The 26,673-nt window shown below is 36.8% G+C and overlaps 2 protein-coding genes across 2 annotated transcripts in view; both read right to left on the reverse strand.

Annotated features, from left to right (window-relative positions):
* Positions 1-3,791: 3,791 nt before the first annotated feature.
* bmp5 (bone morphogenetic protein 5) lies at positions 3,792-14,983 on the reverse strand. Its single transcript, XM_014981865.2, has 7 exons — positions 13,577-14,983; positions 10,536-10,728; positions 6,378-6,526; positions 5,842-6,039; positions 4,512-4,588; positions 4,259-4,369; positions 3,792-4,175 (listed from the first exon to the last, which is right to left on the reverse strand). Exons 1-7 carry the CDS (start codon positions 14,079-14,081, stop codon positions 4,026-4,028), a joined length of 1,383 nt encoding a protein of 460 aa, XP_014837351.1. The 5' UTR covers positions 14,082-14,983; the 3' UTR covers positions 3,792-4,025.
* Positions 14,984-16,911: 1,928 nt separating this feature from the next.
* The window catches only part of col21a1 (collagen, type XXI, alpha 1), a 20,205-nt gene continuing 10,443 nt past the window's right edge, over positions 16,912-26,673 (reverse strand). Inside the window, exons 12-28 of the mRNA XM_014981868.2 lie at positions 26,091-26,144; positions 25,941-25,994; positions 25,803-25,856; positions 25,477-25,530; positions 23,796-23,840; positions 23,665-23,718; positions 23,539-23,592; positions 21,822-21,875; positions 21,598-21,669; positions 21,347-21,382; positions 21,022-21,066; positions 19,287-19,319; positions 19,048-19,194; positions 18,905-18,959; positions 18,640-18,822; positions 18,488-18,565; positions 16,912-17,529 (exon numbers count right to left, since the gene is read on the reverse strand). Coding sequence (XP_014837354.2) covers positions 17,342-17,529; positions 18,488-18,565; positions 18,640-18,822; positions 18,905-18,959; positions 19,048-19,194; positions 19,287-19,319; positions 21,022-21,066; positions 21,347-21,382; positions 21,598-21,669; positions 21,822-21,875; positions 23,539-23,592; positions 23,665-23,718; positions 23,796-23,840; positions 25,477-25,530; positions 25,803-25,856; positions 25,941-25,994; positions 26,091-26,144 — 1,260 coding nt within the window. The 3' untranslated portion in view covers positions 16,912-17,341. The remainder of the gene's footprint in view (positions 17,530-18,487; positions 18,566-18,639; positions 18,823-18,904; positions 18,960-19,047; positions 19,195-19,286; positions 19,320-21,021; positions 21,067-21,346; positions 21,383-21,597; positions 21,670-21,821; positions 21,876-23,538; positions 23,593-23,664; positions 23,719-23,795; positions 23,841-25,476; positions 25,531-25,802; positions 25,857-25,940; positions 25,995-26,090; positions 26,145-26,673) is intronic.

The following is a 26,673-nucleotide window of genomic DNA, read 5'->3' on the forward strand; positions in this document are numbered from 1 at the left end:
AAGAACAACATAAAACTGTCCGAGGTTATATTTTCTATATTATTGTGTGCTTTCAAAGACTTCAGCTCCTCTGATTTAGATTTTTCTTGAATTTACTTCAATAACAGTTGGTAAGGCATTGCTGTGTTCTAGTGTCTAAAAGAGAGGAAACAGAAAATGCATCATTCATGACTGTAATCTCTGGTCCTTATATCGTGCAGGACATCTGAGTTGCCTCGGGCACAAATGCTGTTCTTCTTGGTGGTCTGACAAGATTAGCCGCAGTTATGTCATCATTTTTGAATTGAATTAACCGAATAGCGTCCATCCACTGCTGTTGGAGATGGTTTAAATTAAATAAAAAATGACTTGAATCATCCAGCACTTGTGGCTTTTGACAGACAGCCAGGTCCAGGAGGGTCAGAGTTAAGGTTGACTGAATGAAAGCACATGTTTTTAGCAGCTGCTGACATGGATGTGTCTGTTTTCTTAATCATTCAATAAGACTAAACATATTTGTGAAAGAAAATAAATTATATCAGCACTTGGAAACTTGGTGTTTATCCAGCGTATTCACACCCCCTGAACAACAACTATAAGCTTGAATGTGTTTTAAAGGGGGTTTTATTTTACAGGCTTTAGAAGTAACGCAAAATTCTAAAAACAGGGTAAAAGGATGCATAGTTTTAAAAAAAAAATCTTTTTAAAAACATGCATCTTAATTTTTTTTTCCTATAAATAAATATCTGAAAAGCCTAGCCAGTTGTTTGCAGTACTTTATTCTGATTCCCCTAAATACAACTCAGAACAAAACCAGTGTATTTAAAGATACACCATTACTCAACTTATGTGTCTTATTTGGAAAACACTGCACAACTTTTGCCTTTTGCTGTCTACAGCTGGTTTGCTGACTGTGACACACACCATGCAGCACTGCTCAGCAACACATCTCCAGTTGATGATCCACAGGTCATGCTAGCACAGACATGGGAAGTGTGTTTGAAGGCTATGGCCACCCCCATCCGTTACGTCAATGGGCCAGGATTCAAACCCAAGACCTTAGCACTGCAGGGCATTTTGTATCCTGGTCCTTTAACTTCGTCATGAATTAGTTTGTGTTTAACTGTCACATAAAATATATTGAACTTCATGGTAGTAACGTGACAAAATTGTGAAAAAGTTTAGTGGATATAAATACTTGTGGAAGGTACATGATAATTCAAACAAATTGTGGAATAATCAATGGAAAAAATAAAAATTGAAGAAGTGGTTTGTATAAAATAAAAAATTATGGGGTCTTAACCTTTTCAAGCATGTTGCATAGCTTCCCATTGACTGGATGAATGAAAAGGCATTTCTGATTCACTACAGTTTGTTATTGAGTAGCAAAGTCACAATATTATTCTGCACTATGAATTTGCATTCTTGACCTTTCTCTATGTGAGCAAAGTCAAAAAGGTTGTGTTCTTCTGTGGTAAACTAATAGAGTTTCATTCACAGCACTTCCTGTATTTCTGACACTAAAGACATGTAGCTGAATTGGAGAGAAAAAAAAAACAACCCGTGAATCAAAACAGTAGACGGGATTGTAAATTGTGAGTAGTAATCATGCCAGGCAACAGGCCGCAGGAATGCAAATCACGCCTCAAGCCAAAAGTTTAAGCTAGCAGGTGGCCACTTCTATTCACCGAATGTCAACACTTCTTTTAGATGGAGCCTACATAACATCTGGGCATGTCAGCCACTGCTTTTAATTAAATGAAATACAGTTACTCAATGTTCTGCCATGTCGGAGAAAAAAAAAAGAAAACTAAGGTGAAGTGCGAAGGGGAAAAAAAAAATTGACAGTGCATATACTGTGCTCAGTGAAGGTCAGCACAGATGTGTAAATAAATATTAAACCTTCAGCTAATCTCTACATTTCCAGGATCACTGGAAGTCCCTAAGTAATCAGAATACTCCCATGGAAGCAACTCAATCCCGTGGCCCATTTTTCTGGAAGTTATGCTGATCCTGAATGAAAGGATACTGCAATAAGCCCCACTCCATTTTGGTCAGAGGTTAGTTTAAGCTTTAAGCAGGCTGAGAAATATAAAATGTACAGTTTTCCAATATGCATTAAAGTGGTGGTGCACATTGAACTTTACAAAAAGATGCTGATTGAGTAATGATGACTGTGTTTGTGGCACAACTTCACACCTATTAAGACATGTCCTTTCATCCAAACTAAAATGATACTTTTCTCTCAGCCATAGGAGTCCATAACCCGTTTTAACTGTTTGCACTGCAGAGCAAGTGGATGTGTGTTGAAGGAGTTTTCTTACACATTGACCAAAGACTAGGAGGGTCTATGGCAAAATGGATGAAGCTAAATATAGGGTAATCTTATAAAATCTGTTAGAGGCTGTAAAAAACTTGAGTCTGGGGTAAATATGAAGTGATTAGTTTAGATCCCATCATATTTATTTTTTAGCATCAAAGTCTAGTTCTACAGTTGAGAATCTGTAACAAAGACGTTAAAATTTGTGTTCACCATCTGTCTGCATCAAATTTGAATGAATCTCGAAAGCTGGTAAAGAAATACCCCCGAAAGCCTGAAGTTTAAAAATGCAGTAAGAAGTATTTAGTCGATCTGTGCCATACTTTAGATTTGTATTTGTTTTAGACTTTGAAAACCATGAATCTTTTTACTTCCATGTCAGCTATTTACTACTTTGTGTTAACCTACCACATGAAGTCCCAATAAAATAGATTGAACCTTAAGGCTTAAAGGAAATCAATGCAGTATAGGCACTGAGATCACAATCTTTTCTTTTTTTTCTTTTACTACTACAACTAGGTTTACCACTCTGCAAGAACATGTCAGGAGTTTATATCATGCTTGTTAAACATTTATAAATCTGGGACGGTAGTCCAGCAACAGAGTGCATAACAGTGAGAGAGCTCCCAAAAGAATACAAGGCGTACAAGATCAGTTTGAAAAGGTCTGGACAAATGACATCTGGTAGAGGAGTATGCAGTGTAGAAGACTTTTCTTTCAGGGCTACATTTGCAAATGTTTATCAAGTTTAAGTTGATAATGTGAGCAAGAAAAGCTGTGGAGACAAAGAAAGCAAGGAAAAATGTTTCTAATGGAATATTTATTAAACATACAAAACATTCTATCATTACCCGATGCTTTCTAAACACAAAATAAAGTTAGTGTGGCGCAAAGATGGTTGCTGCAATGAGGAAGTTCACAGAAAAATGACAGTGTTTAGATGTGGAGGGTTACATGAGCAGAAACTGTTTGAAATAACATAGATGGTAAAGCTCTCATATTTAACATTTTAACTATATACATATTTGATGAAACAAAAAAACTATTTATGTGGCACTCTTGGTGAAATAAGTCAGACTTGAAATGACACATTTTTAAAAACACTGACAAGGTCTCACACAGAGCTCAAACCCTTGTTAAGAAAATGTATATTGGTAACACCATTATGTATATGTTTAGGAATGTATTAGTGATCCAAAACAACAACAACCATCTGTCACAGAATTGATCACAAAAGTAAATGTTCGTATTAAATATTTTACAGCACAATTTCACAACTTAAAAGAAAAAGGCAAATATGTCACAATGACTCCAGTGAAGTGTTTAATCATAGAAGATGTACAGAAAAAAAAAAAAAAAAAAAAAAAAAAAAAAATATATATATATATATATATATATATATATATATATATATATATATATATATATATATATATATATATATATATATATATATATATATATCTATATATATATCTATATATATATATATATATATATATATGTGCCATAGGACACACAAGGGAAAAGATTATGCACATAAAGTCAAATCATCATTTTGTACTAGACACTTAAATATTACAGTATTCAGTGCTATTCGTTTAAAGGGAAATAAATTAACCAAGAAAACTTTATATACATAATACTGTACATCCAATCACACCTGCAGCAGATGTGCTTCCCAGCAATTTCCATTTCAGGCTCCAAAAATTAAACTGCGTCAAAACTAATGGCACCCACATGATCTGACAACCATATTTCTGTATTTTTTCAGAATAACATTAGAGCTGTCATCAAAGTACAGCACTGATATTGCGTTGAGCTTGGTTGGGGCACAGCAGGGCTTTGGCACGTTGTCAGGAAACATTAAATGTACCTATAAATAATAAGTATGAATTTTTAATGGCAAGGATATTGTACGGCTAAGCACATGTACAATGCATTTTAAACAGCACTTACCAGGGTTTGCACAATAGCATGATTTGTTGCATTCATTTGAGCATTAAGTGGAAAAGAGCATTCGCCGTCACAATAAAAAGCAGCATAGCCCTCCGGTGCAATGATCCAATCCTTGGCAAAAAAAATACAACAGTTAGCTTCTCTAGTTTATAGCCTGGATACGCTTTTCCATATACTTATGATTTAATGTGACCACCATGTGGAAACTGTGTCAATATTGTTTTACAAGAGATTTGAAAGCTTTGTGTCTTACCTGCCACCCCAAATCTCGAAAGCTGACATAGAGCTCATGCTTTTTGCAGGCCTGCTTTTGTTCACTTGTGTTATAGTCTAAGGGGAAAAAAGATTAAGACAAAAGAAGTACAATTAATGAAATAATCCATTATGTATTAATCACTATAACTGTTTTGCATGTCAGTCACATTGGTATAAACTCTGTATCATGCAAATACAGCTTCAGCATCGCCTCTCTATATGCATTGTCTTGTAACATACATCACTTCATCTCCTGTCTTGTCGAAATGATGTGACCTGAGCCTCACAGATATACTGCACATGTAGTTACAACCAGAAATTTTCCTTCACTTTTTAAGGAGACATAAAACATTTGTCTCAACAGTCTGTCAATCAAATCAGTAAAATGTTCTTTGTGTTGGGTAAGCTACAATAACCAGAATTAGATCCATTTGCAAAATGCCAGAACAATGTTTTGTACTTCCTTCTAATTCAGAAGTTTACATGCATTTCATTATTATTTGGAAGAATTACCTTTTAAATTATACGAACTTCCTACGAGTTTCCCAGAAATTTGGCTCATTCCTCCAGAAAGGCCAGAAACTGGGTCACTTTTTTAGGCCACTATGCTCAGCAAGAACCTTCAGCTCTGCAAGTGAATTTTCTATGGATCTGAGATCAAAACTTTACGATGGCCACCCCAAAACGTTACATTACTAACACGATTAGGTCATGAAACCATGTGCAGACACCCTAAGATTTACTCAACTCGGCATGGAGAAACTTCAAGCGGTTCTAGTTAAAGGCAACTTGACTTACTTTTTTTTTTATTAATTCATGTAATAATTACTTGAACACTTGGGGGCACTCAAACAGGATCACTGAAACAGGATCACTGAAAAAGCAATGTACCCCTTCCTGATGCAGTAAAACATTGAATTTTAAGAGCCAGTTCCATATAACGCATGCCATGCATGCTGCAGCTAAAGCTATCCAGAGTCTGGACTGAGAAACTAGTAACAGATTTCTTCTTAAAAGTTCTAAGATGCTCTGATCAAATTAAAGCATACATTGAATAAATACTTTGGCAACAATGCCAATGGTGGCATTGGGAATTCTGCTGAATTTTCTCACACTGGCATTTTTCTCTCCAACTAAATAAATGTGCTGAAATTAGTGGCCGTTTGCTTTCCAGGATAACATTTTGGGGTGAAACAATGGCTTTTCAAAAACAGGTATATTTATTTTACAGCTTTTCACACATTTTTTATCATCATTATCAATTATTTTATGTGATAAAGAAATCATTAAAAATGTTTTATCATCATAAATGCATGCCCACTGCACACCTCCAGGTTTTGACATCCTTGATGATTCTTGTTGATTAGTTGATTTATTGCGATTGTGGTTCTTTTTCCTTCCGCCAGCAGCTCTCACAGAGCGGAGCAGAACTCCACTGGCCTTAAAGAAAGCAACGACAAATGGCTGTTTGGACTGAGGCCCATTCCTCCCGATGATTCCAGCAGATTTTATGTTGATGCTCCTTCCTTTACCAAAAAAAAACAAAACAAAAATAAAACAAACTTTTAAAATAAATGGGACACTTCATTATTTCTTTTATTGTAAACCTATAATAAGAATGCCAAAAACATTTAAGGAGTCTGTTATGATTTTAGATTTATGTCTATTTCTCAGAGGTCTAACGATACTTTCTTTGGTTATATTTTTGATTAATATAAAATGTTGACATGTAGAATGAATCAAAAGACGAAACTCAAGCTTTTTCTGCAGCCCAAAACAAATCTGTAGATTATGTAAAGACATATTTTTTTTTTATAGAATGATCCCAAAAAATGTTGTGAAAAGCAAAATTAGCTTTGCTTACCATCAATCATTTCCACACAGAGCTGAAGACCAAAATTTTGCTGTGGATTTATCACCCAATGGTTACTGGTGGCTGTTATATCAAACACAAGCCAGCCCCCGTTAGACGCCTGCACCTTTTTGGAGTCAAGCAAAAATGTCTCTGCATCTCTGGAAGTACAAAAGAGCAAAAGAAGCATATTTTTTTTATTATTATTATTATTTTTTAAAGTGCTTAAAAATTGTGCTTTCTAAGCATGTCTTTTCAAAGGCCTGCCAGTGAGAACCAACTACACTGAAACACATGCAGCTATTGTTGAAAAGTTGCATGCTGGGACAAATTGCACTTATAAGGTAAGATCTTTGCCAGTACTTAAGGCATTTGATGAACAAAACATTTTCAGGGCAATGAATCATGAATTTAGCTTTTGTGTATTTTACCATGAGCTTAACAGAAGGCAACAATCAGCCATTCTCTTTGAAAAATTATAATTAAACAAAACTTCTACAGTTTTTGTTCGATTCCTTTCAAGTGGCAGATCGGATAAGGCAGCAGCTGTTAGTTTTTTGTGGTTTCACGGAGCTGGTTGGAGACATTAGAGGTTTTCCATGTGGTCTCAATTGTTTTGGAACTAGTCATATGTTTTTCAAAGGTGAAATAAAACTCTAGATTAATTCTTTTGAGGCACTAAGTGTTGAACTTCCTCTTTAAGGGGCAAAAAAAAATCAAGTTTACTTTGTCTCGGAACATTGTGAACACTTACTGATCGAATGACCATATTTATGAGGAAACATGTTTTCTTATTCCTTATTGAATGGTTAGAAGCACTGATCAAATAGGAAAAATTGTGTTGGTGGAAACAAATATAACGTGATGACACTTAAAGGTATTGTCACCTTAAATGTAGGCTCCTTTATGTATTTTGTCCACATTTTTATGAGGATAGTGGCTTGGGTGTTTCAGCAAGATGACAGTGATGTCAGTGAGTGTGTAAGCTTTGTTGTCTCCACAATCTTTAAATAACAAACAATATTGGAGATGCACTATACAGCATCTTGAGGACACTTGTCATCCTCTTTAGTTTTTTTAGTTTATATCTTTTGACCAAAGATTGGTATTACGATAGTTGATTCCCATTTTTAAAAACCAATATTAACTCTATGCTAAGTGATTGTATATAAAATACTGATTCTAGCCTTCCCACCATGAGTGGTTATTAATTATTTATTTTGGGAGCAAAGGTAATTTCACACCAAGTGTGTGAAAGAGCAGAAAACAAAACAAAAATTTCATGCAGATAAGCTGCAAATATGAATCGACATATCGTCGAAAATAGAAATTTATTTTGTGGTAGTTTGCTATATGTCTGTTCTTGTTTTCACATTAATTTAAATACCTCACTGATGCTGCAAAAAGTAAACCTCTCTTTGCACATCAACATCAATTCTTGCATTATTAGAATAATGCAGTCTGGAAACAAGTTTAAAAAAAATTTAGCTTCACAATTGTTCAGCTTAGAAGCGAGTTTGCTCAATGCCATTGTAGGTTATCATTCTAGTGGTGACTGAAACTTTTACTTACTTGAATGAAAGATATTTGATTAAACAAACATTAGCTTCATAAGGAAATGAAGAGAAATGAAGTTATACAAATTGTTGAGTTGTAAGCACCAGTAAAGTCTCACTCCTGCTTGTGAACACTAATCAAAATTTCTTGTTGAAAACATGTGTAAAAACATGAACTGAACCCCCTTCACCTTTAAGATGGCATAGTCCATTGACTCAGACCTTTTCAACTCCCTGGAGGGCCATATCTCCCCTTCAATCACTCACACACATTTTTGGAAAGCAAATGCGGGGCCACTGTTAAGCACACCCCTGTGTATTCAGCAATCTCATACTTTAAACTTCCGGAATATTCTTAAGATAGGCAGGTGGTGGGCAAAACACTGACCATGGGCTCACCCATGAGAAACCCCCCTGACCCTTAAGTGTGGTCCCTAATGCTTTGATTTGGGACACAGCCAGCTCGGTAGGCAACACAAGATGAGTGACAAGTGAAAAACTTTCCAATCTATACATAAGTGCTCGACTTGCTAATGGGGTTCACTTTATCCACAAACTATATTTATAAGAGCAGACAGTGCCTGTGAGGGAGAACAGAGTTTCTGATAAAAGGATGTTTATTGTTGGTGGAAAGGACAACAGCTGAAGAGTGATCAGCCTCTTTTAAATGTGAAATAATACTGATACTTTTTGAATAAATGTATCCTGTACCAGAAATGGTTAAGTGATGCCTTAAACCCTTTAGTCTAATCAAATAAATAAGAATTTTGAAATTAATTTCCGTTTTAGTTCAGATACTTTTGGATGCTTTTAACAACAAATAAAAATCACCATTTATCTTTTTTTGTATCTTAACTGACATGGGGTATTTTCAGTCCTGTGCAATCATGTCTTTGCAACCAAAAAAAAGAGATACAGCTGAAATTAAATATTAAACTACACACACACACACACACACACACACACACACACACACACACACACACATACACAAATAAACAAACACAAAACATGTTTCAATCGCTTAAGATTTCTACTTGCTAAATGCCAATAAATAGACATCAGACAAGATAAAGGGAGAGAAGAGTAGATCTGCACAGGTCGGGTCCCTCCTCAGGCACAATTTCCAGATAGTAGAAAGTTCCACATTCATCAAATAAGCAATTATTTCTAACTATAAACACCATGTTAATAATAACATTGCAGAATAAATTGATTTATATCCCAGATATGACCTTGTTTATGCAAGAAAAGTGCATATCCACTCCAAGTAAAACTCAAAGACATTGTGAAGATGCTGAATCAAGACGATAAAATGGTAGAATGTAACAAATCCTATTTACTTAGGGTCTGAAAAACCACTCAGAGACATGATGAATATTAAGTGGCCTGTACATGCATAGCACTTCATGTAATCCAGAGGACTTCAAAGCGCTTTAGACTACATTCAGTCATTTACCCATTATAGATTCTCACGCTGATGGTGGTAAGCGACACTGCAGCCACAGCTGCCCTGGGGCAGTTTGCCCACCGTCAATGGCAATGCAAGTGTCTAGCCTGGACACAATGTTAGAGTTAGGAAGACTGGGGGTTCAGACTAGCAACCCAATGGTCATAAGGTGAACTCCTACCACCGTCTCCAGTCTGCAATCTATCTACGCAAAACAAAATCCAAAGACCTTGTGAAGACGCTGTTAACGTGGTAAGAAAGTGTCATTATCCATGGTGTTACAAGTCCTGTTCAGCACTGGGCTGAAAAGCCAATAAGAGACGAAGAAGCCATTTCTTTTGTATAGGGACAATTTTCATGTCACAAAATAAATTACTAAGTAGCTCAAGGACACCAAAGTCAGTGTTTGGTGTGGCCATCAAAAGCCTGATCTCAGTCTCAGAAATGTTGTGGTCAGATTTGAAAAGGTGTGTCTAAACAACGTGACAGCTACAACATTTCTCTCAATGGGACATAATTCGATTAATGACGGAAACTTGTGGATGGACACCCAAAACATTCAACCCAATATTAAATACTAAAAATGTTTATTTAAACTTCTGAAGTTGAATTTTTTTTACTGTCAAAGGTAACTTAGGCTCACACACACACACACACACCTACACACACACGCACACATGCACATACACGAAAGAAAACAATTGTAGGCATAAAGTGCCATTTCTTTTCTTTGGAAGTGTTGAACAAAATAAGAAAACAAAGCAATAAAGAGCCATTAGGTGCCAATATTATGGAAGTCTCATGATATCTCGTTTTATAGTGTAACACAAAAAATACATAAGATGTTTATGGCCCCAACGAAACATATACTTTTGTCAAAAAGGCATGTTGCCGTTGTCATAGGATTATTCCTCTCCTACAGTTGAAGTTCATGGAATACAATTACAATTACATGACAGAAATAGCTTTTGGATTTAAATTTTATAATATATATGATAATTTAAAACAGGTTACGGTACTTATGGCTGTAAGGTGAACTCATAGATAAAAACTGCATCTGAAATAATTCACAGTAAATCAATGAAGCGGCAGAAAACAAAACGTTTTTGTGAGTTTCTATTTGATAGTGGCATTAATGTGAGTGTTTAGCCGATTTAAACTTACTTGTTATGATATTCTTTGATAACTTGATATATGGAAACCTTCAGGGTGATATTGTTGTAGCGAGCGTGACTGCGGTCCTTATAGATCCTAAATTCTGCTGCGGTCACCGCCTCTCCATCTGGGATCTGAGTCAGGTCAAAACGGAACTCCTTGTAGTGTCTTCTTTGGTGAGAAAAATCTTTATCTTTCTCCACTGGGAAAAGGAAAAAAAAAAAAAAAATTTACGATGAACTTCTGTATTACTGCCAAGTAAATCTCAACAGAAAATATGAGTTCACCTCCTGAACTGCTTCTTGTGTTGCATGACAGAGAAAGCCAGCATGAATTGCAGAGGAGGGGAAAAAAAAAAAAGAATATTTATCACATCTTCTTTTACATTCAAGATCCAACCCAAACATTTTGAGTACCAACAAAAGCACTTTCCAGTTCATTAAATCAGTCAACTGAATACAGGTAGCAGTTCCCAGACAGGCTCTCTACTGTGTGCCTTACTGCATTCTCCAGCCATGATGAATGGGCTGTCAGTTAAGAAAAACAGGCTGATTTCAATTAAAGACACTTTCCGCTGCTGCCAAGCAGAAAGAAAAGAACAGACAGGACTCTTCAGAGCCCATGTGAGTGTCTGCTCTGACCTCATTTCTGACCTGCAACTCACCTCTACTAAAAATTCCCCAAGGAGTCGTTTGTGATTCGGAAATAAAATGAAATAGCCCTTGTTGAGAAGAATTTTTGAATTATTTTTTACTAACACAATAAAACCTGAGCAACAGCATTATCGAAAGATAACAAGTAGCTAGAGAGAGTGACCTCAACTGTCTCACATCCATAATTAGCGCAGCAAGGAGGAATGCAGTTGGGGTCAACGGACGTCCTGAGATTGGTGGTGATATCATGTGGGGTGTTTTCCTGATATTTTATCAAGAGAGAGCACCTGCGGTTACTTAGCACAACCAAGTCAAAGGTCAGGCTTGACTTTAAACCACTGAGTGACTTCTATTAAATTAGCCACAGGCTGTAATCTGAAGCAGAAGTGCCACTGAGAGGAAAGTGCTTTCAACTTTGAATGGCTAAAGCTTCAATAAGTTCTCTCCATGCTAAGACTAAGCTGCATGCGAACTGCTGATTAATTAAAATCACCAGAACAGTTGGATCAAATCTTCAATAATAATAAATTAATTAATATAGTTAGTCATGTGCTAGTTAATAGTCTCAATGTATTCCAATTATTTAAAATGCTACAATTGATACATTTCTCCTTAATACCATCCTACGGTTTAAAATCCTTTAATTTGCTCTGGAAAGTAGTGGATAAGCTAGAATTTGATTGGGCTATACTGCCTATAATGCAATGCAGTGCTGTCCTTCTAACTGTTGCTGTGCACTGCTATTCAGCTAGCTGCAGAATGCCACTGCACTTTCCCTCACTTACAAGAAAGACAAATTTGGCTCAGTGAAGATTTTTCCTGTCAATAAATCCTGGGTTAGTCATTGTTTGGAAATCACAGCGTGCCACCTATCACCTTAGGAAAGTTGTTAAGCTTAAAGCAGCATATCTGTTCAGCTGCTGACTGCAGGCTAGTTATTGTAGCAGATAGCCTGAAATTATCAGCTTTATAGACATTCTGTGTTACACTAATATGCAAAGAATGGCAAGAAAATACATTCTGCACAATAAGCACAGTAAGCTATTATAAAATCCAATGGGTGTTTAATACGTATTTTTTACTTAAGTTTATTTAATTAAATAAAAATAGATAAACGTTACATAAATATTATATGTGGTCATAACAACCAATATTTTAAATAATTTTGGCATGAGTTGTTTTTCAATATTAAATGAAAGTAAGTAGATCACTGTGTACTTTTTTTTGTTAATACAATCATTGACAATTGCATACCGGCTCATTACAGTATTGATTGCATGAAAAGGGAACCTAGACGTTTTTTTAAAACAGTTGAGGTCCGCCGCTGTCTTTAGCATACTGTAATAAAGACAAGAGCCTCTTTGAGAACTTTACTGAAAATCCCCCAGAATGAGAGCAGAACTTTCGAGGCTGACAGCGTACATGCCCGGGTAGAGTGGTAAGTGGAAACAGATGGCCTCAGACCAAGGTGAGGAATTATTGTTTCAGGCAATGCTACACACGTTCACTTTTTTTTTTTTTTTTTTTTTTTTTTTACATTTTTTGCTCTGTTTTATGTAAAATATAATTTTCTACCTTGAGATGCCAGTACTATGTTAACACCGTAAGAAGTTTAAGTTTCCAGGGAATTTTTAAAATAGTTTCTTTACGCTCTGACCTTCTGAGTAATTCACCATGTGCTTGAATTATCCTTGCAGGGTGACAGACAAACAAATTTCCCAAATGGTTGTAGAACTCTGTAACAATGAAAGAACCTCACAAGCAGGCATCCATCAATATCACCCTCCTATCTCTCTCTCTTTTAACAACAGGAAATAATTGAGCTCAATTTTCTCAAGGTCAGACAGTCATCTGATAAGCTGCCCTGAACCACTGGGTTCAGAGTTGCAGCTACCGAACAAATACAATCATTATCCAAATCAAATGCTGTTTTCGTTGAGAGGTGCACAAATGAAACTGAAATGTTAGAATGTATAATGTTAAATAATAATAAGAAAAAACTAACTTCCAAGGTTTAAATATAAATGGTGTTTGAATTTTACATTAAAATGAATGAGTGAATGAAAAGGGAAGATTCTATTTTATTAGTGATTTATGTGACCTGTTTTCAGTTAAGCCGTTCATACAACAGCTTGTATTGGCAGACACACAGCGGGATTTCTAACAAAAAATTTTTTTTCACAATTTTTCGTACAAATTAATAAATGTGGACGTTTAAATCAGAAATAATTTAGATTCTTCAAGAGCGTATTAAAAATGAAAAACAATTGAAATTGAAACTAAAAACGAACTTTAAGCGTCTGTTATTTGAGCATGGTTGAAAGTTTCCTAATCTTTGTTAGTCATTGTTAACCTTTTAAATTGATCCATTACTGCACGGGCCAGTCAGACACTCACCTAAATTGACAAAGCTCATAACCATATCAGCATCATTGAGGAAATTGGTGTCGTGCGCCGTGGTTAGTGAAGGACTGTGCCCCAGCAGAGGGGCCGCTCTGTAGGGCTGCGGCACACGGGAGTAGCCGACGTGCTGCGGGTTGTAGTAACTTTTCTTGGAGTGCCCTTGAGCTTTGGCACTGAAGCTCTTCCCTACGCTCCGGTTTAACACCGCCACCCCTTCCTCCTCCTCCACGGCCATGGCGTTGTATAGGTCGAGCATGAAGAGCGGTGCGGAGGACGCCTGTTTCCCGGGAGAGAAGGGCCTCGGACGGTGAGGCAAACCCAGGATGGAAAGGATCTCTCTCTGGATCTCCCTGCGCTCGTGATTGCGCAACCTCCTGTAAATAAAGCTGGAGTGCACATGGTTGTCAGTGAGAGCGCATTGAGCGCAGGAAAGAAAACTCAGACTGCTCCAAGCAAGTGCGAAAAGTGCGCGGCTCAGAGGAGTACAAAGCGCTGTCATCCTGGCAAATTGCTCTCTTAGAGATGAGAGGATAAACTACATTGCAATCTCTGAGGGAGGGGGAAAAACAAGAGAGAAAAAAAATCTCTAAAAGTCTACAAATACGGATTCATAAACTTTCCATAAAAAAATAGAGGAGCCACAAGTTTCACGGTAGTAAGACAGGACTCTGTTTGGGTACAAAGTCTGCAGGAAAAATCGGTACTCCTGTCCTGTGTGAGAACTTTGTCTGGCAGTAGGCCCGTTTACTCCTCCAAGGTCTATCCAGAGTCTCCGAGTATTTATGAAGCGGTGACCCCGTCCCTCACCTTACTCCTCTGACATGAAAAAAAAAAAAAAAAAAAAAAAAAAAAAAAAGGTAGGTACGCCCAGGACGTCGAGGGATTATACGTTTCCAAGTGGATGAAATGTGGTGAACTGTGTCAAAAAAAAAAAAAAAAATAAGAACAGAGGAACACTCCACTCATGCCCTGGCTCGTATATAATATATATATTTATTTCAGGAGAATGTGCACTAACTGGGGCTATAGTTGCCCTTTGGTTCCATCCCACACTCTGTTCTTGTTTTCGCATCCTCCTCTAGCGGTCGCAGTAAAACTTCAGCCGGGTCCCATGATGAATGTGGCGGCTTCGGAGTGTAAATGGAGACACTTGAAATCTGAGAGCCCAGTCTTAACGAGTGAAAGAGTAATGACAGAGCCTTTTAATCACCTCAACGTATTGAAGTCAGGGTGTTTATAGGTGAGCGCTTCAGCTGCATTTAATGCTTTTGATCCTACTGTAAGTACTTTCGACGTAGAGGAAGTCAAATTAAGTCTTTTGTAGTTGTATGGCACCAAACGTAATAATAGAGTTCATTAATTTGCCAACCATTACATCCACCACCGATCTAACGGTTACACTGAGATTTAAATATTTACAACAAGGAAAAGTATTTGAAACAAAAGAAGCATGCAGAAAATGCATTGTGGTTGGGCAAATTAAACAAGCAATCACAAGGAAAATCAAAAAGCGATATTAGAATGAGACACAAATAAAGAGAAAACGTTTAATTTCATTCCTCGACTGAGTTGTTACCCTGCACTGCCATCTAGTGGAAGCTAAAATACCGTCATTAAGTCTGTAGTCTCCACTACAGTTCAGCTGCCTAACAAAAGTATTCACACCCCTTAAAAAGTACTCACACCCGTTTCTCCCACATTAGAAAAAGTGATCTTGTTTGAAACATCAACGCAAGTTACAGAAAACTGTGAAGCAGGAGGAAAACCATACCCAATTTTTATTTTATTACATAACTGAAAATCTGAAAAAGAATATCATGCATGTGCATCCATCCCCCTTTAACCTGAAACCACTAAAATAAATCATGTTTACTACAAATTAGTGGAGTCTTGCAGTCCAATACTCAGGTCTTTATGGAAGAGTGGCAAAAAGAAAGTAATTGTAATTGTTACCCATGACTTGTTACTTCTTAGGAAATATGCATGCTCCCTTACCTTAACTTTTTGCTGCAGCACCTGAAATTTAAATTTCTCACTATTGGATAGAAAAGACCATTCTATTCCAGAGGTCTTCAAATCCAGGCCTTGAGGTTCAGTATGTCCTGTGGCAATGAGGTCCTAAATCTAATGGCTGAATCACCTCCTCAGTATGCAGTCAAGTTCTCCAGACTCTTGCTAATGATCTCATAATTTTTACTCAGGTGTGTTGAAGCAGAGAAACATCTAAAAGATGCAGGGCATCACCTACTGAGGCCTGGATGTGAAGACTTCTATTCTATTCTATTCTATTCTATTCTATTCTATTCTATAAGAAGTCCCATTTTCTGTTTGCACAAATTATGTAGGGCAAAGGAAAACATCCTAAAGAGCCCACTTGCAAAACGGTCAGTGTACAAACTAAGCGAACACACACTGTGGTCAGACTTTATGGTTTATGGAAAAAAAAATGGATGGAGGTACATGCAAAAAAACTAATATTTGTGGATGCAGAGCTATAGCATATAATTAGCAGAACTCTAAGTCTCTACATGTGCACAGCTGGTAGACACATAAAATACCCGCAGCTATAACCGCAGCAAAAAGTTATAGTATCCTTTCTTTTTCACTTGATGAAAAAGAATCTAAAACCTTGCATCATTTCACTTCCACGTCACAATCATGCATCTTTTTGTGTTGGTACATATGATCCCAATAACATGTTATAAAGTTTGTGGTTGTAACCTGACAAGTTGCAAAACCTTCTGGGAGTGTGAATAAAAGACACCATAGTCAACAAATCCAAATGCACCTTTGGCAGCTGAGTTCATCCAGTTTTCTGACATACGGATTTTTAGTGGAAATATTAGATGGCGAGCATTTTGTTTATAGCTTGTTCACCAGTAACGCTTCATCCTTTTATGCATTAAGATTCACATAATTGTGTGTATGCGTGCATGTGTGTGACAAATTAATTTCCCAAATAGTTCTAAAATTTTAATTCTAGTTTTTTTGAAAAATGACAAAAACGTACAAAAGTCACAAAATATCTACATTACAAATGTGTTAAAGATGCATCACTGTTGCAATGCACATATATGACTCTTATAAATAACAGTACAGTACCTAATACAGAAATTAAAACTCAATCTGGGGAGAGTAAATGAAGTAAAATGTCAAAAATGTCACATTTTTGGGGGGAAATTTTCCATCCTAGCTATAAAGAGGTGACATCTTAAAGACCTCTAACTGTTGTGGGGAACAGTCTAATTTTATCTTAGAAAATCAGTAAGACAAAATCAAAACATGCCAGTTTTTCAGAAAAGGTATGTCAAGATTAACAACAAAACATGTAATTTATATAACAGTTTTATTTAGGTTCAAACTTTAAATAACACCCACTGACAGTGTTGTGAAGTTGGTAGAAAGCGTCATGCACTCAAGCAACACCAGGGGGCGCTATAGGGGAAGTGTACCAGCCACAATGACATACAAGGTTTCAAGGTGCTCAGATGGAGGTATTCAAATGAGCCAATTTTCAGTTCTCCTGACACCCTGAAAACCTCAAGAATAATGTTAAAAGACAAATAACAATAGTATTCTTTATTATATTCAATGCACATATTAAAAAAAATATACAATGATGAATGAGATCACAAAAAAGTTGAAGAGGTACTTTTAGTTTTCATGACAGAGAGAAACTGTAGAGCTTTAATCTTCCTGAGAATGGCTGTTTGTTCCACATCAGCTTTAGATTTGAGGCGTTAGTGACACTGCAATCCATCAATAGTTTGGGCCTTTGCTGTAGGAACTCCTTCTCATTATGCTAGCATAGCACAGGGATGGGTCACATACCCCGGGATGGCCTGGAACACCGGGATTACCTGATTTACCCTCTGCTCCATTTTGACCAGGAAGTCCAGGCTTACCAGGGGGACCTGGTTTGCTGTACCCCTGGGGACCAACAGGCCCTGTCAAGATAAAAACACTGAGTCATAACCGTTGCAATAGGAGACTGATGAACACAGACATCAGGGAAACAATGCTGGTCAGAACCAGTGCAGAAATTTCAACACCATAATTTCAATCCCTCCAGAATATAAATGATTTCATTTATAATTGTTGTCACAAGCATTCCTTGGCTACCTCGCTTTTTTTTTTTCTTGATTTGGAGCATGGAAAAGAATAAACATCTAAGAAAGACCTTAAAACTGAAAAAAAAAGTTGCAAGTATTTGTTTTTCATTCCACTGGATTGAAATCAGGTTATAAGTTCAGCTTCAAATGCTACCAGAAGAAGCAGGTGTAAAGCACAAAAACAGAAAGAGCATTTTATTGAAAATGACATTTAAACTCAAGCAGGCTGTTGAACAGCTGATCAAAAGTTTAAAACCCCAAAGACATAGCTAAAAAATATCCAAAACAAACTCAGTAGTGAGTGGCACCATCACTCTTGCTGATCACTTCAAGAATATGCGTAGACATGCTTGATGTAAGTGTTTCCAGTTGGCTAACGGTAATATTGATCCATGTGGTGAAGATAGCTTAGTGAAGGGCATCTGAGGACTAGAACTGTCTTCCATTTTCACGCACCACCCTTGCAGTCCACCCCAAACACGTTCAATAGAATTTGTTTTAATAATGCCTTCTCTTTGTTTTGTCTTGTTCTTCTTTGTTTTTTATATTTTGAAAATGTACTTAAAATCTGGCCTTGATCACCTCAAGAAACGTGAATCTTTGTGATCTTTTCCCAGTCTTTGTTTAAAAGTGGATAGCTGTCTCAAACAACAACCCTATGTGCACAGTTGAGGAAAAGTTGTAAGGCTAAACACACACACGAGTTAATATATTTAAAGTGTCAAAACCTCAGCATATTTCCAAGATGTCCTGTCAATAATGTTTTACTGAATGAAAAGCAACATTTTCTTACCTGGAGGTCCAGGAGGTCCCTGATCCCCAACCATAACTTGACCAGGGCTCCCCTTCTCACCTTTGTAACCCAGTTCTCCTACAAACACCATTCTACCTTTAGAACAAATGTACAACATAGCTTTTATACAGCACATATGATTCTACTTTTACCTTTCAGCCCAATAAGCCCTGGACGCCCTGGACGGCCAGGTTGTCCTCTGGAACCACTAAGTCCAGGAAGACCTCTGAGTCCTTGGGGACCAGCTGGACCTTGTGCACCAGGTGACCCCGGCTGCCCTTGGCATCTTGTGCAGCTACTCTGCTGGTTGCTTAGCAGTAATAAAGGCAGCTCACCTTGAATCAGAGACAACAAAGAGACTTCACGTGGTGCAGTTGTGTAGAAACAGCTCATTGATTCGTTTGTAAGGCTACTCACTTCTAAGAATGTCTCTGCAGATTTGCCGAATGTGACTGTCTGACATTTCATTCTTCTGTAGTAGATTGATATGATTTGTTGGTCATCACTGCATGTCACAACGACTGAAAAAACATTCTGTTTTCAGAAAGTGTCAAACTTACAGATCTGCCTTCGGGTCCTGGTGGCCCAGGGGGGCCTGTGTCCCCTCGCACCCCTTGTGGCCCACTTGGTCCTGACTGACCTGGTTGTCCAGGCCGTCCCATTTGACCTTCTGGCCCTCTGTGCCCTGGATCCCCTGCTGTCCCTTTCTGGCAAGAATACCACCCTCTTGTTAGAAATGCATGCATTTACATAGATAGTGCTGATGTATATTTTTCAATTTTTCTTCATCTCAACATACCTCCCCCTTGGATCCCACTGGGCCCGGTGATCCCTGGTAATAAGAAAGAAACCAAAGACATTAAAATCCGATCTATTTCAAAATGCACACCAACCGGCATTATCCTGATTATAGGACCAAGTCAAAATAATAAAATAATTCATAACTACAAACAGTGGATCATGCTAAAATGAATGAATGATGAATCAAATGCACTGATGATAAAGAAATCTATATTTTTATAGCATCAGTGAATGATGTAAGTCAGTTACGGTATTGACTGTTGAACTCAGATATCTACATAGGCGGATGCAAAATAATTTTTTCTTTCTGTCCGACATTAAATTATATAAAAACCTTTTTGGTTTTACATCAGTTTGACAATTTGCTCTAATTGCCAATTTAGAGAATAATCAGAAACATTTTTTACACCGGTTTTAGAAGATAAATAAGCTACTATTACTATGCCTTTGGACATTAAGAAATCTCAGATGATGATGTCATTGCTTTGTAGGTTTTCTAGAGGTTACCTCAGAGTCATGCACAGACAGCCACTAGGAGGTGCTAGAGCATCTGTCATTTTTCCCTTGACAAAAGAGGACCCTATTGAAATTGCTGTTTTACATTGTATCATGAGTAGTTCAAGATGGGGTTTCTGGATTTAAAAGCCTATATGTCCACCGCCCCATAGTTTTGTAATTTTGATCGACAAGACTCTCCCACAAACCCCCAAGAAAGAAAGAAAGGATAAAGGAAAGGAAAGGAAGGAAGGAAGGAAGGAAGGAAGGAAGGAAGGAAGGAAGGAAGGAAGGAAGGAAGGAAGGAAGGAAGGAAGGAAGGAAGGAAGGAAGGAAGGAAGGAAGGAAGGAAGGAAGGAAGGAAGGAAGGAAGGAAGGAAGGAAGGAAGGAAGGAAGGAAGGAAGGAAGAGAGAAAGGAGAGCTGAGTGGCCAAGTCAATTAGCTGACTAGCATCCAAATATAATCTGTGGGAAGAAGTGAGGATTTGAGTGCATAGAGAGGAGGGACCTTCTATGCAAAATGGATTCCACATGAGCAATTCATATAATTAAGTTTCTCCATTCAGAATAAACCTTTAAGTTGTCATTGTTTTAAAAAAAGGCTGTTTTATATGCAAAATACTTAATGCATCTCAGTAAGTGTGTACCTTACTTATCCCCTGTCATTCATTTATCTTTTCCCTCATTTTTTATTTGTGAACTAAATTACTTTGATTTTATTGTGTATTTACATTATTTGTGTTGCTTACAACATCTGGTGTAAATTTTAATGTCAACAAACCTGAACAAGAAATGCAGTTTAAGAGAAACAACACATCTAATAACTATTTCTCTATGCCATCTTCAAACTTCTGACTTTGAACAATGCAATTAAAATAGAAACATGTTATTCCTGACTGACCCAATGCAGGAAAGGTTTAATGTCAAACAGCGAGACAAAATTGCCAAGTATCTTTTCATAAAGTGTTTGTAAAAATCTGGCTTCAAATGCAGATCATGTTTTATTTGTTTTTAAAAGCACTATAAAAATGTTGTGAATCACATTATTTTTAATGAAATAAAATCATTTGCCAAATATCTGTAAACGTTGGTAAGTCTGAATAAAAATCCCACCAGATCAGACATTCGTTGAGGTATGCCTCAGATTTTTCCATTGGTAGTATTTAAAAATTAAAATAAGGATTATGAAGCAGCCAACCAAGTTTCATAAAAAAAAAATAAAAAAAAAACACACATACCGGAACTCCTGGTCGTCCAGGTTCTCCTTGATCACCTTTCACGCCCTGATGAGATGAAATGTAAAGATTCCAACCAATGTCTAAGTTACAGAATAAGGTAGAATAAACTCTGCGGTAATACATTCTCGAATGCAGTTGAAGCAAAATTAATAGATAATATATTATGAAGAGTTAGAGATGAAAAAAAAAAAAACTAAATGTGAAATGTGACAAAAAAATGAAGGTTTTGTTTCCCATGGAGTCTTCAAATATTGTGCACTGGATATTGACTGTTGTGTGTAAACAAAAGTTCCACGTTCTAGAAGCTGTTACTCTTAAAGCTTACCATCACTCCTGTTTCACCCACATTTCCTCTTTCTCCCTGAAGAAAATAAAGGTGTGACAGAAAAGGAAAAACAGAAGAAATTTGTAAGCTGGAGATTTCTAAGGTTCAAAATCTACTAACAGTGGTGTTTGAATAAAAAAAAGGCGAGGAGAAACATTCATTTTTGATCATTGTGTAATATAATCTGTATGAAAATACCATTGATTGATTGATTGATTGATTGATTGATTGATTGATTGATTGATTGATACCTTGCTTCCCTTCAGGCCTGGCATGCCAGGGTGTCCCGGTTGACCTGGTAATCCTGGTTCCCCTGCGTTCCCCTTTAAATACATATTTTTTGAAAATAGGGATGTGGAACATAAATAAAATACTTACAGTTACTAATTTAGTAAATAAATAAATTTAATCTGTTTGCTCTTTTAAGATTAACAACAAATTAGGTATGAATTATAATGTTTTGAAAGTAACTCACCACAAGCCCTTGTGATCCTCTCATCCCAGGTTTTCCACTTTCACCTTTGTTGCCCTTGATTTGTGAAACCATAGATCAATTATTTTATAGAAAACCATTAGGTTATAGGCAATACATGACTGTAATCATAATTCAATTTGACCAATTTTGAAGCTTGGCATATTAAATGTCCAGTAACTAGTGTCAGACATAAATGATTAGAAGACAGAGTATGAACCCAAGAAGAGAGCAGAACTCCAGCTTTCAAACTAAAAATTACCCTGAGAAGTGGGTCCAGATTTCTGCTAACTTTTGTTCCACTAAGAGTGCTTTTTGTTACAGTCTCTTTTAGTTAAACTCCTGACCAAGCAAAGCATGTCATGCTCTTGAACCACATTATTTTCCACAGATTTTTAATCTCCAAAAATATCCAAACTAATAGTTATTTAAACTGTATTTTGTGAAGGCTATGCAACATTTACTTTGAGAATATAATTTCACCGAACACTGTGCTGCTCTGTACTTTGCTGCAGTGTAAGAAAGTGAAGGTGCCAGAAATCACCGTAACTCTCCTGCCAGTTGATATGTAATGACCTGCAAAGTCGAACACAATTAGTGAAACGCTCTTTCCTCACTGTGTTTTACTCCTGCCTCAAAAATACTTGCTGCTATCACTGGAAAGACCTAATTGTTATTATAGACTTAGTGAGGGCCAAGTGGCTGACATCACTTTGTATTTCTGATTTAGTTATGTCTGCTTTGAAGTGGAGAGTTTCTCTACCTAACATGATCAGGAAGCACTCACTGTGATGCCCACCCTCTTTCCCTGAAAATATAAATGTGATAGTCCAGCATAAATACTTCACAGTCAGTTACAGTGATGGCATGATTTTCTTGGACCTGTTATTTGCAATTATTTTTATTGCCACTTTAATGGACTTTAAAACTACAGCGTCTGCAAATAAATGAAGAAAATTTGTACTTTTAGTTGTTAAAAGTTATTGAACAAATAAGCACAACTGAGCACAACTAAACAAGTTTAGAAGTATAAAACAACTTAATTTCCAACGTCCTTGCTAAACCCAAAATGTTGCCATTTTTATTTTTATATTTTTGAGAATAAGCTACTTGGGACGACTTCAGCCTGTGGAGGCCCCGGGGAATCTCCCAAGTATTTTTCTCTAAGATATCAGGTTGCCACCAGTGCAACCCTGGCTCAGGAATGGCAGCAGACAGATGTGACAGGTTTTATAGGCAAAGTTACAGTTTTGGCACTAACTGAGTATGAACAAGACCAGCAAAACAGCCAAATATATCTGAGATGGAAATATGTAGGATCTGACAATAAGATAATTCTGCAAAAATTATCAATGTTGAACCACAAAGGACTGGAAACGCTGATGAAATGTTAATTATAAAACTTGAGCATGTTATAGAAACTACAGAAAGAAACATTTGTTTGTGAAATAACATTTTTGTCAATCTGAACAGGTGGATGTAGCTATGCACTTTGTTTAGAGTCAGATGAAATTAAGATATAACTAGTTTGCTTGTACTTGTTGCAAAAGTTTGCATGTGAGATCTCTGGAGCATGCTAATGTCGCGCAACCATCCTGGTCACTATATACCTGACTGTTTTTCTCTTCAAAAGAACTTTTTCAGCATTTTTAATTTATCTCAAATCCTAACAATTTCAGAAAAGCTTAATCTTGCTTTCTAACAGTTATAAATTATTTACCTTGGGTCCAACTGGTCCCTTCATGCCGGGTTCACCAGGTAAGCCCAATTCCCCCTGCAAGAGAATATATTTTTAAGAAATAATCCATACCAGACCACGCATGTAATTAAGGGACTTGGCTCTCACAGATAGGCCAGCTGATCCTTTGATTCCTTTTGGTCCAGGCTCACCAGTTTCTCCCTTGAATGAGAATCATTCCAGTCAAAGAAGACTGCAATGTATGATGCTTTAATTTTTGCACAACAGCACAATTTTACCTTTTGTCCGTTCAGGCCTGCATTTCCTGGCAAACCAGGAACACCCTGGAGGCAGTCAAGTAAAGAAGATAAATTTACAAGAATTACAAAATGATTTCTCCTTTTTAAAGTAAGCTTTCATAATGTTTGATGTTCAACTTGAAAACATTCGGTGTGATCTTGTTCATCTTGTAAGTCTGTCTCCCTGATTTACATCACAAATGGTCAGCAAGCTTCTGGAACTATTGACTCATGTTTTGTGAACCTTTTGCAAACTTTTTGACACCACCATCGATCATAATCTGTGTGATGACTCCCCAGTTGGAACAATTTGTTCCCCAGGACAAAGTTCTCAGTTTAGGAACAAACAGTCTCTCGATTAGCTTTTTTCACAGTGAGTAATTCAATCCAAAGTGCATGCTTATTGCATATAAGGATTTTCCTGGGGTGTTTTATTGGAGTAGCACTTCTGATTTACTGGTTGTCAGGTTCAGTCTTTGTGGTGGTGGTGATTATGACACTATGGTCTCAACATGACACTCTACCCCTCCTGCTTTTCATGATACTTGAAAAACATGAATCACAAACTTGGTCTTAGTAATCATGTTTTGAAATGGGTTTATCATCATTCAAACAGAGAGGCCATTTTTGCTAAAGTCGAAAAACAACAACACGGTAAGTATATTTATAAATCAATCACATCACATTTGTCATGTCTACAATTTTGAATTAAGTTATGATTGCTCTGAAAATCTACAGATTACAAAATCTGTACAGAACTAACCGGAAGTTGTTTTTTTTTTAGCTTCTTCACGTGACCAATGCAAAGTAATGCTTAAATGTTACACGGAAGGATACATTGTTTTTGGATCACTTTATATTAAAAAAAAAATCTGACCATTATATATTTGTATTCAGCCCCTTCAAATAAAGGCTTTGAATAACAATTTTGCACTGTAATTACCAGATTTGTACCTATTGCAGCCTCTAATAGATTTTGGCCCATAGTTATTTATTATTAACTCTCTACACAACATCTACTCTGACCTGCTTCCTTGTTTCTGTAGAAGAAACACAGCCCCACAGCATGACACCTTCACCACTATGGTTTTCTGGGGATGGTGTGTTCAAGGTGACTTGCAGTATTAGTTCTGTACCATATTATCTTATTGCAGGTTATAATTAATTGTGGTATCCACAGATTAATTCACCTGAACTGTAGATCTCTACTGCTTCTGTTGCAGGCTTCTTTCATTTAAATTTCCATATTTTTTTTCCTAGTCTGTCTGGTGTGTTCCAGGCTATGTTTGTTCACAAACATATTCTATAAAGAACCTATTAGACCTTCACAAAAGAGTTTTTTTTTTACATTAAAGAACACATAGGTGGACTGTTTACGCACCAGGAGATTTAGGGAACTGGTAGCAGTTGATTATTTAATTGTTAAATATCCAAATCCATATCAGTCTGTTTTGAATTCGGATTATAAACTCAGTGCTGAGATTTTAGTTTTAAAATATTTTGAAAACCTTGTTTTCATGTCCTTCTACTGCATAATTACGCACTAATTTGCGTTGTTCTATCTCATAAAATCCGAATCCAAAACCTTGTAGTTTGTGTGTGCAGAGAGAAACCACATAAAGATTTCAAGTCTTACAAATGCTTTTGCAAAACACTGCATATTGTTAACATGTGTACTCACAGGATGCCCTTGTCTTCCGTCTGAACCAGGAATACCGACGGCTCCAGCTTCACCCTAATAGAGAAAAAACATTGGATTTTGTTGAAAATCAAGTCATGTGGCTTTAGTGCATTTCTGAATGCTTTATGAAGCATTAAACATTTTATGTAAATGTGAAAGTAAAATGGGAAACAAAATGATAGATGTCCCTCTGAACAAAGACATGAGTTTCCTATTTATTTGGTTTTAATAGTTGCCTGAAAACAACAGCTGTTTTCTTGGAAACAGTTAATTTATGTTCACTGTTCTCCAACTACATGCCTCTGTTACACCCCTCAAATTCAAACCTTTTGACCGGGACTTCCTTGAATACCATCTTTTCCATCTCTCCCAGGAAAACCCTGAAATTACACGGAGACATTTTTTATTTATACATTACAGTCACAAGGAATCAGGATTTATACTTCTGCAAGTGGCACACGTACAGGATTTCCAGGAATACCTGGTGGCCCAGGAGGTCCTATGCTTCCTTTTACACCCTGGAAAGATAACAACATCCAGTTAAAAAAATAAATATAACAACCCATGTAGCATCTGAGTTTTTTTTAAGCCATTAGGACATTCTGTATTCTTACCAATTGACCAGGTGTACCAGGCAACCCTGCAATTCCTGGTAAACCTACTGCACCCTGAATGAGGCCAAAAGATTAAGAATAAATATTAGATGTGTTGCATAGATAAGTCCGTCTCTCTGTATAGCTGCATAGACGAGCCTATTTTTTAACTCCATGACCATCCAATTAATATGACACCACTTTAGCTACTTCATTTAGCACATGGAACAAATGGTGTTCAACAGGTAAGATGTATACTGTGAATTGAAAAACTATCAACAAATCTCAGTCAGTGACAAATTCTGCTGATATCATTAGCTTTCCATTAAAAATGTACGCAAATCTCTGCCTAAATTCGGCTAATAATGAGGAAACACAATTTTACAACTGCACTGTTTCCATTAAATAGCTAATAAAATTAACATCACCAGTGAATTGTTCATGCGATAAGTCATTAAAAATCATGGCAGTGACAAATGTGAACAGTTACATCAGATATATTCATAATTCAACCACAGTGCTAGAGTTCATCATCTATCAGCCATCAGAGAGACGTCAGTATCTCATTGAGCCATTGGAGCAACAACCTCTTGGGAGCGGCTAC

This window comes from Poecilia mexicana, unplaced genomic scaffold (genome assembly GCF_051168715.1).
Source record: "Poecilia mexicana isolate PSO_F unplaced genomic scaffold, ASM5116871v1 scaffold_15, whole genome shotgun sequence".
NCBI lineage: Eukaryota > Metazoa > Chordata > Actinopteri > Cyprinodontiformes > Poeciliidae > Poecilia > Poecilia mexicana.

Coding starts and splice junctions, on each gene's coding strand:
- bmp5 (XM_014981865.2), bottom strand. CDS start 14,081: ATGACAGCGCTTTGTACTCCTCTGAGCCGCGCACTTTTCGCACTTGCT. Junction 4,589..5,841: donor AAGGATGTCAAAACCTGGAG/GTGTGCAGTGGG, acceptor TTTTCCCCTTAG/ACTATAACACAAGTGAACAA. Junction 4,370..4,511: donor TTCGAGATTTGGGGTGGCAG/GTAAGACACAAA, acceptor TTTTTTGCCAAG/GATTGGATCATTGCACCGGA.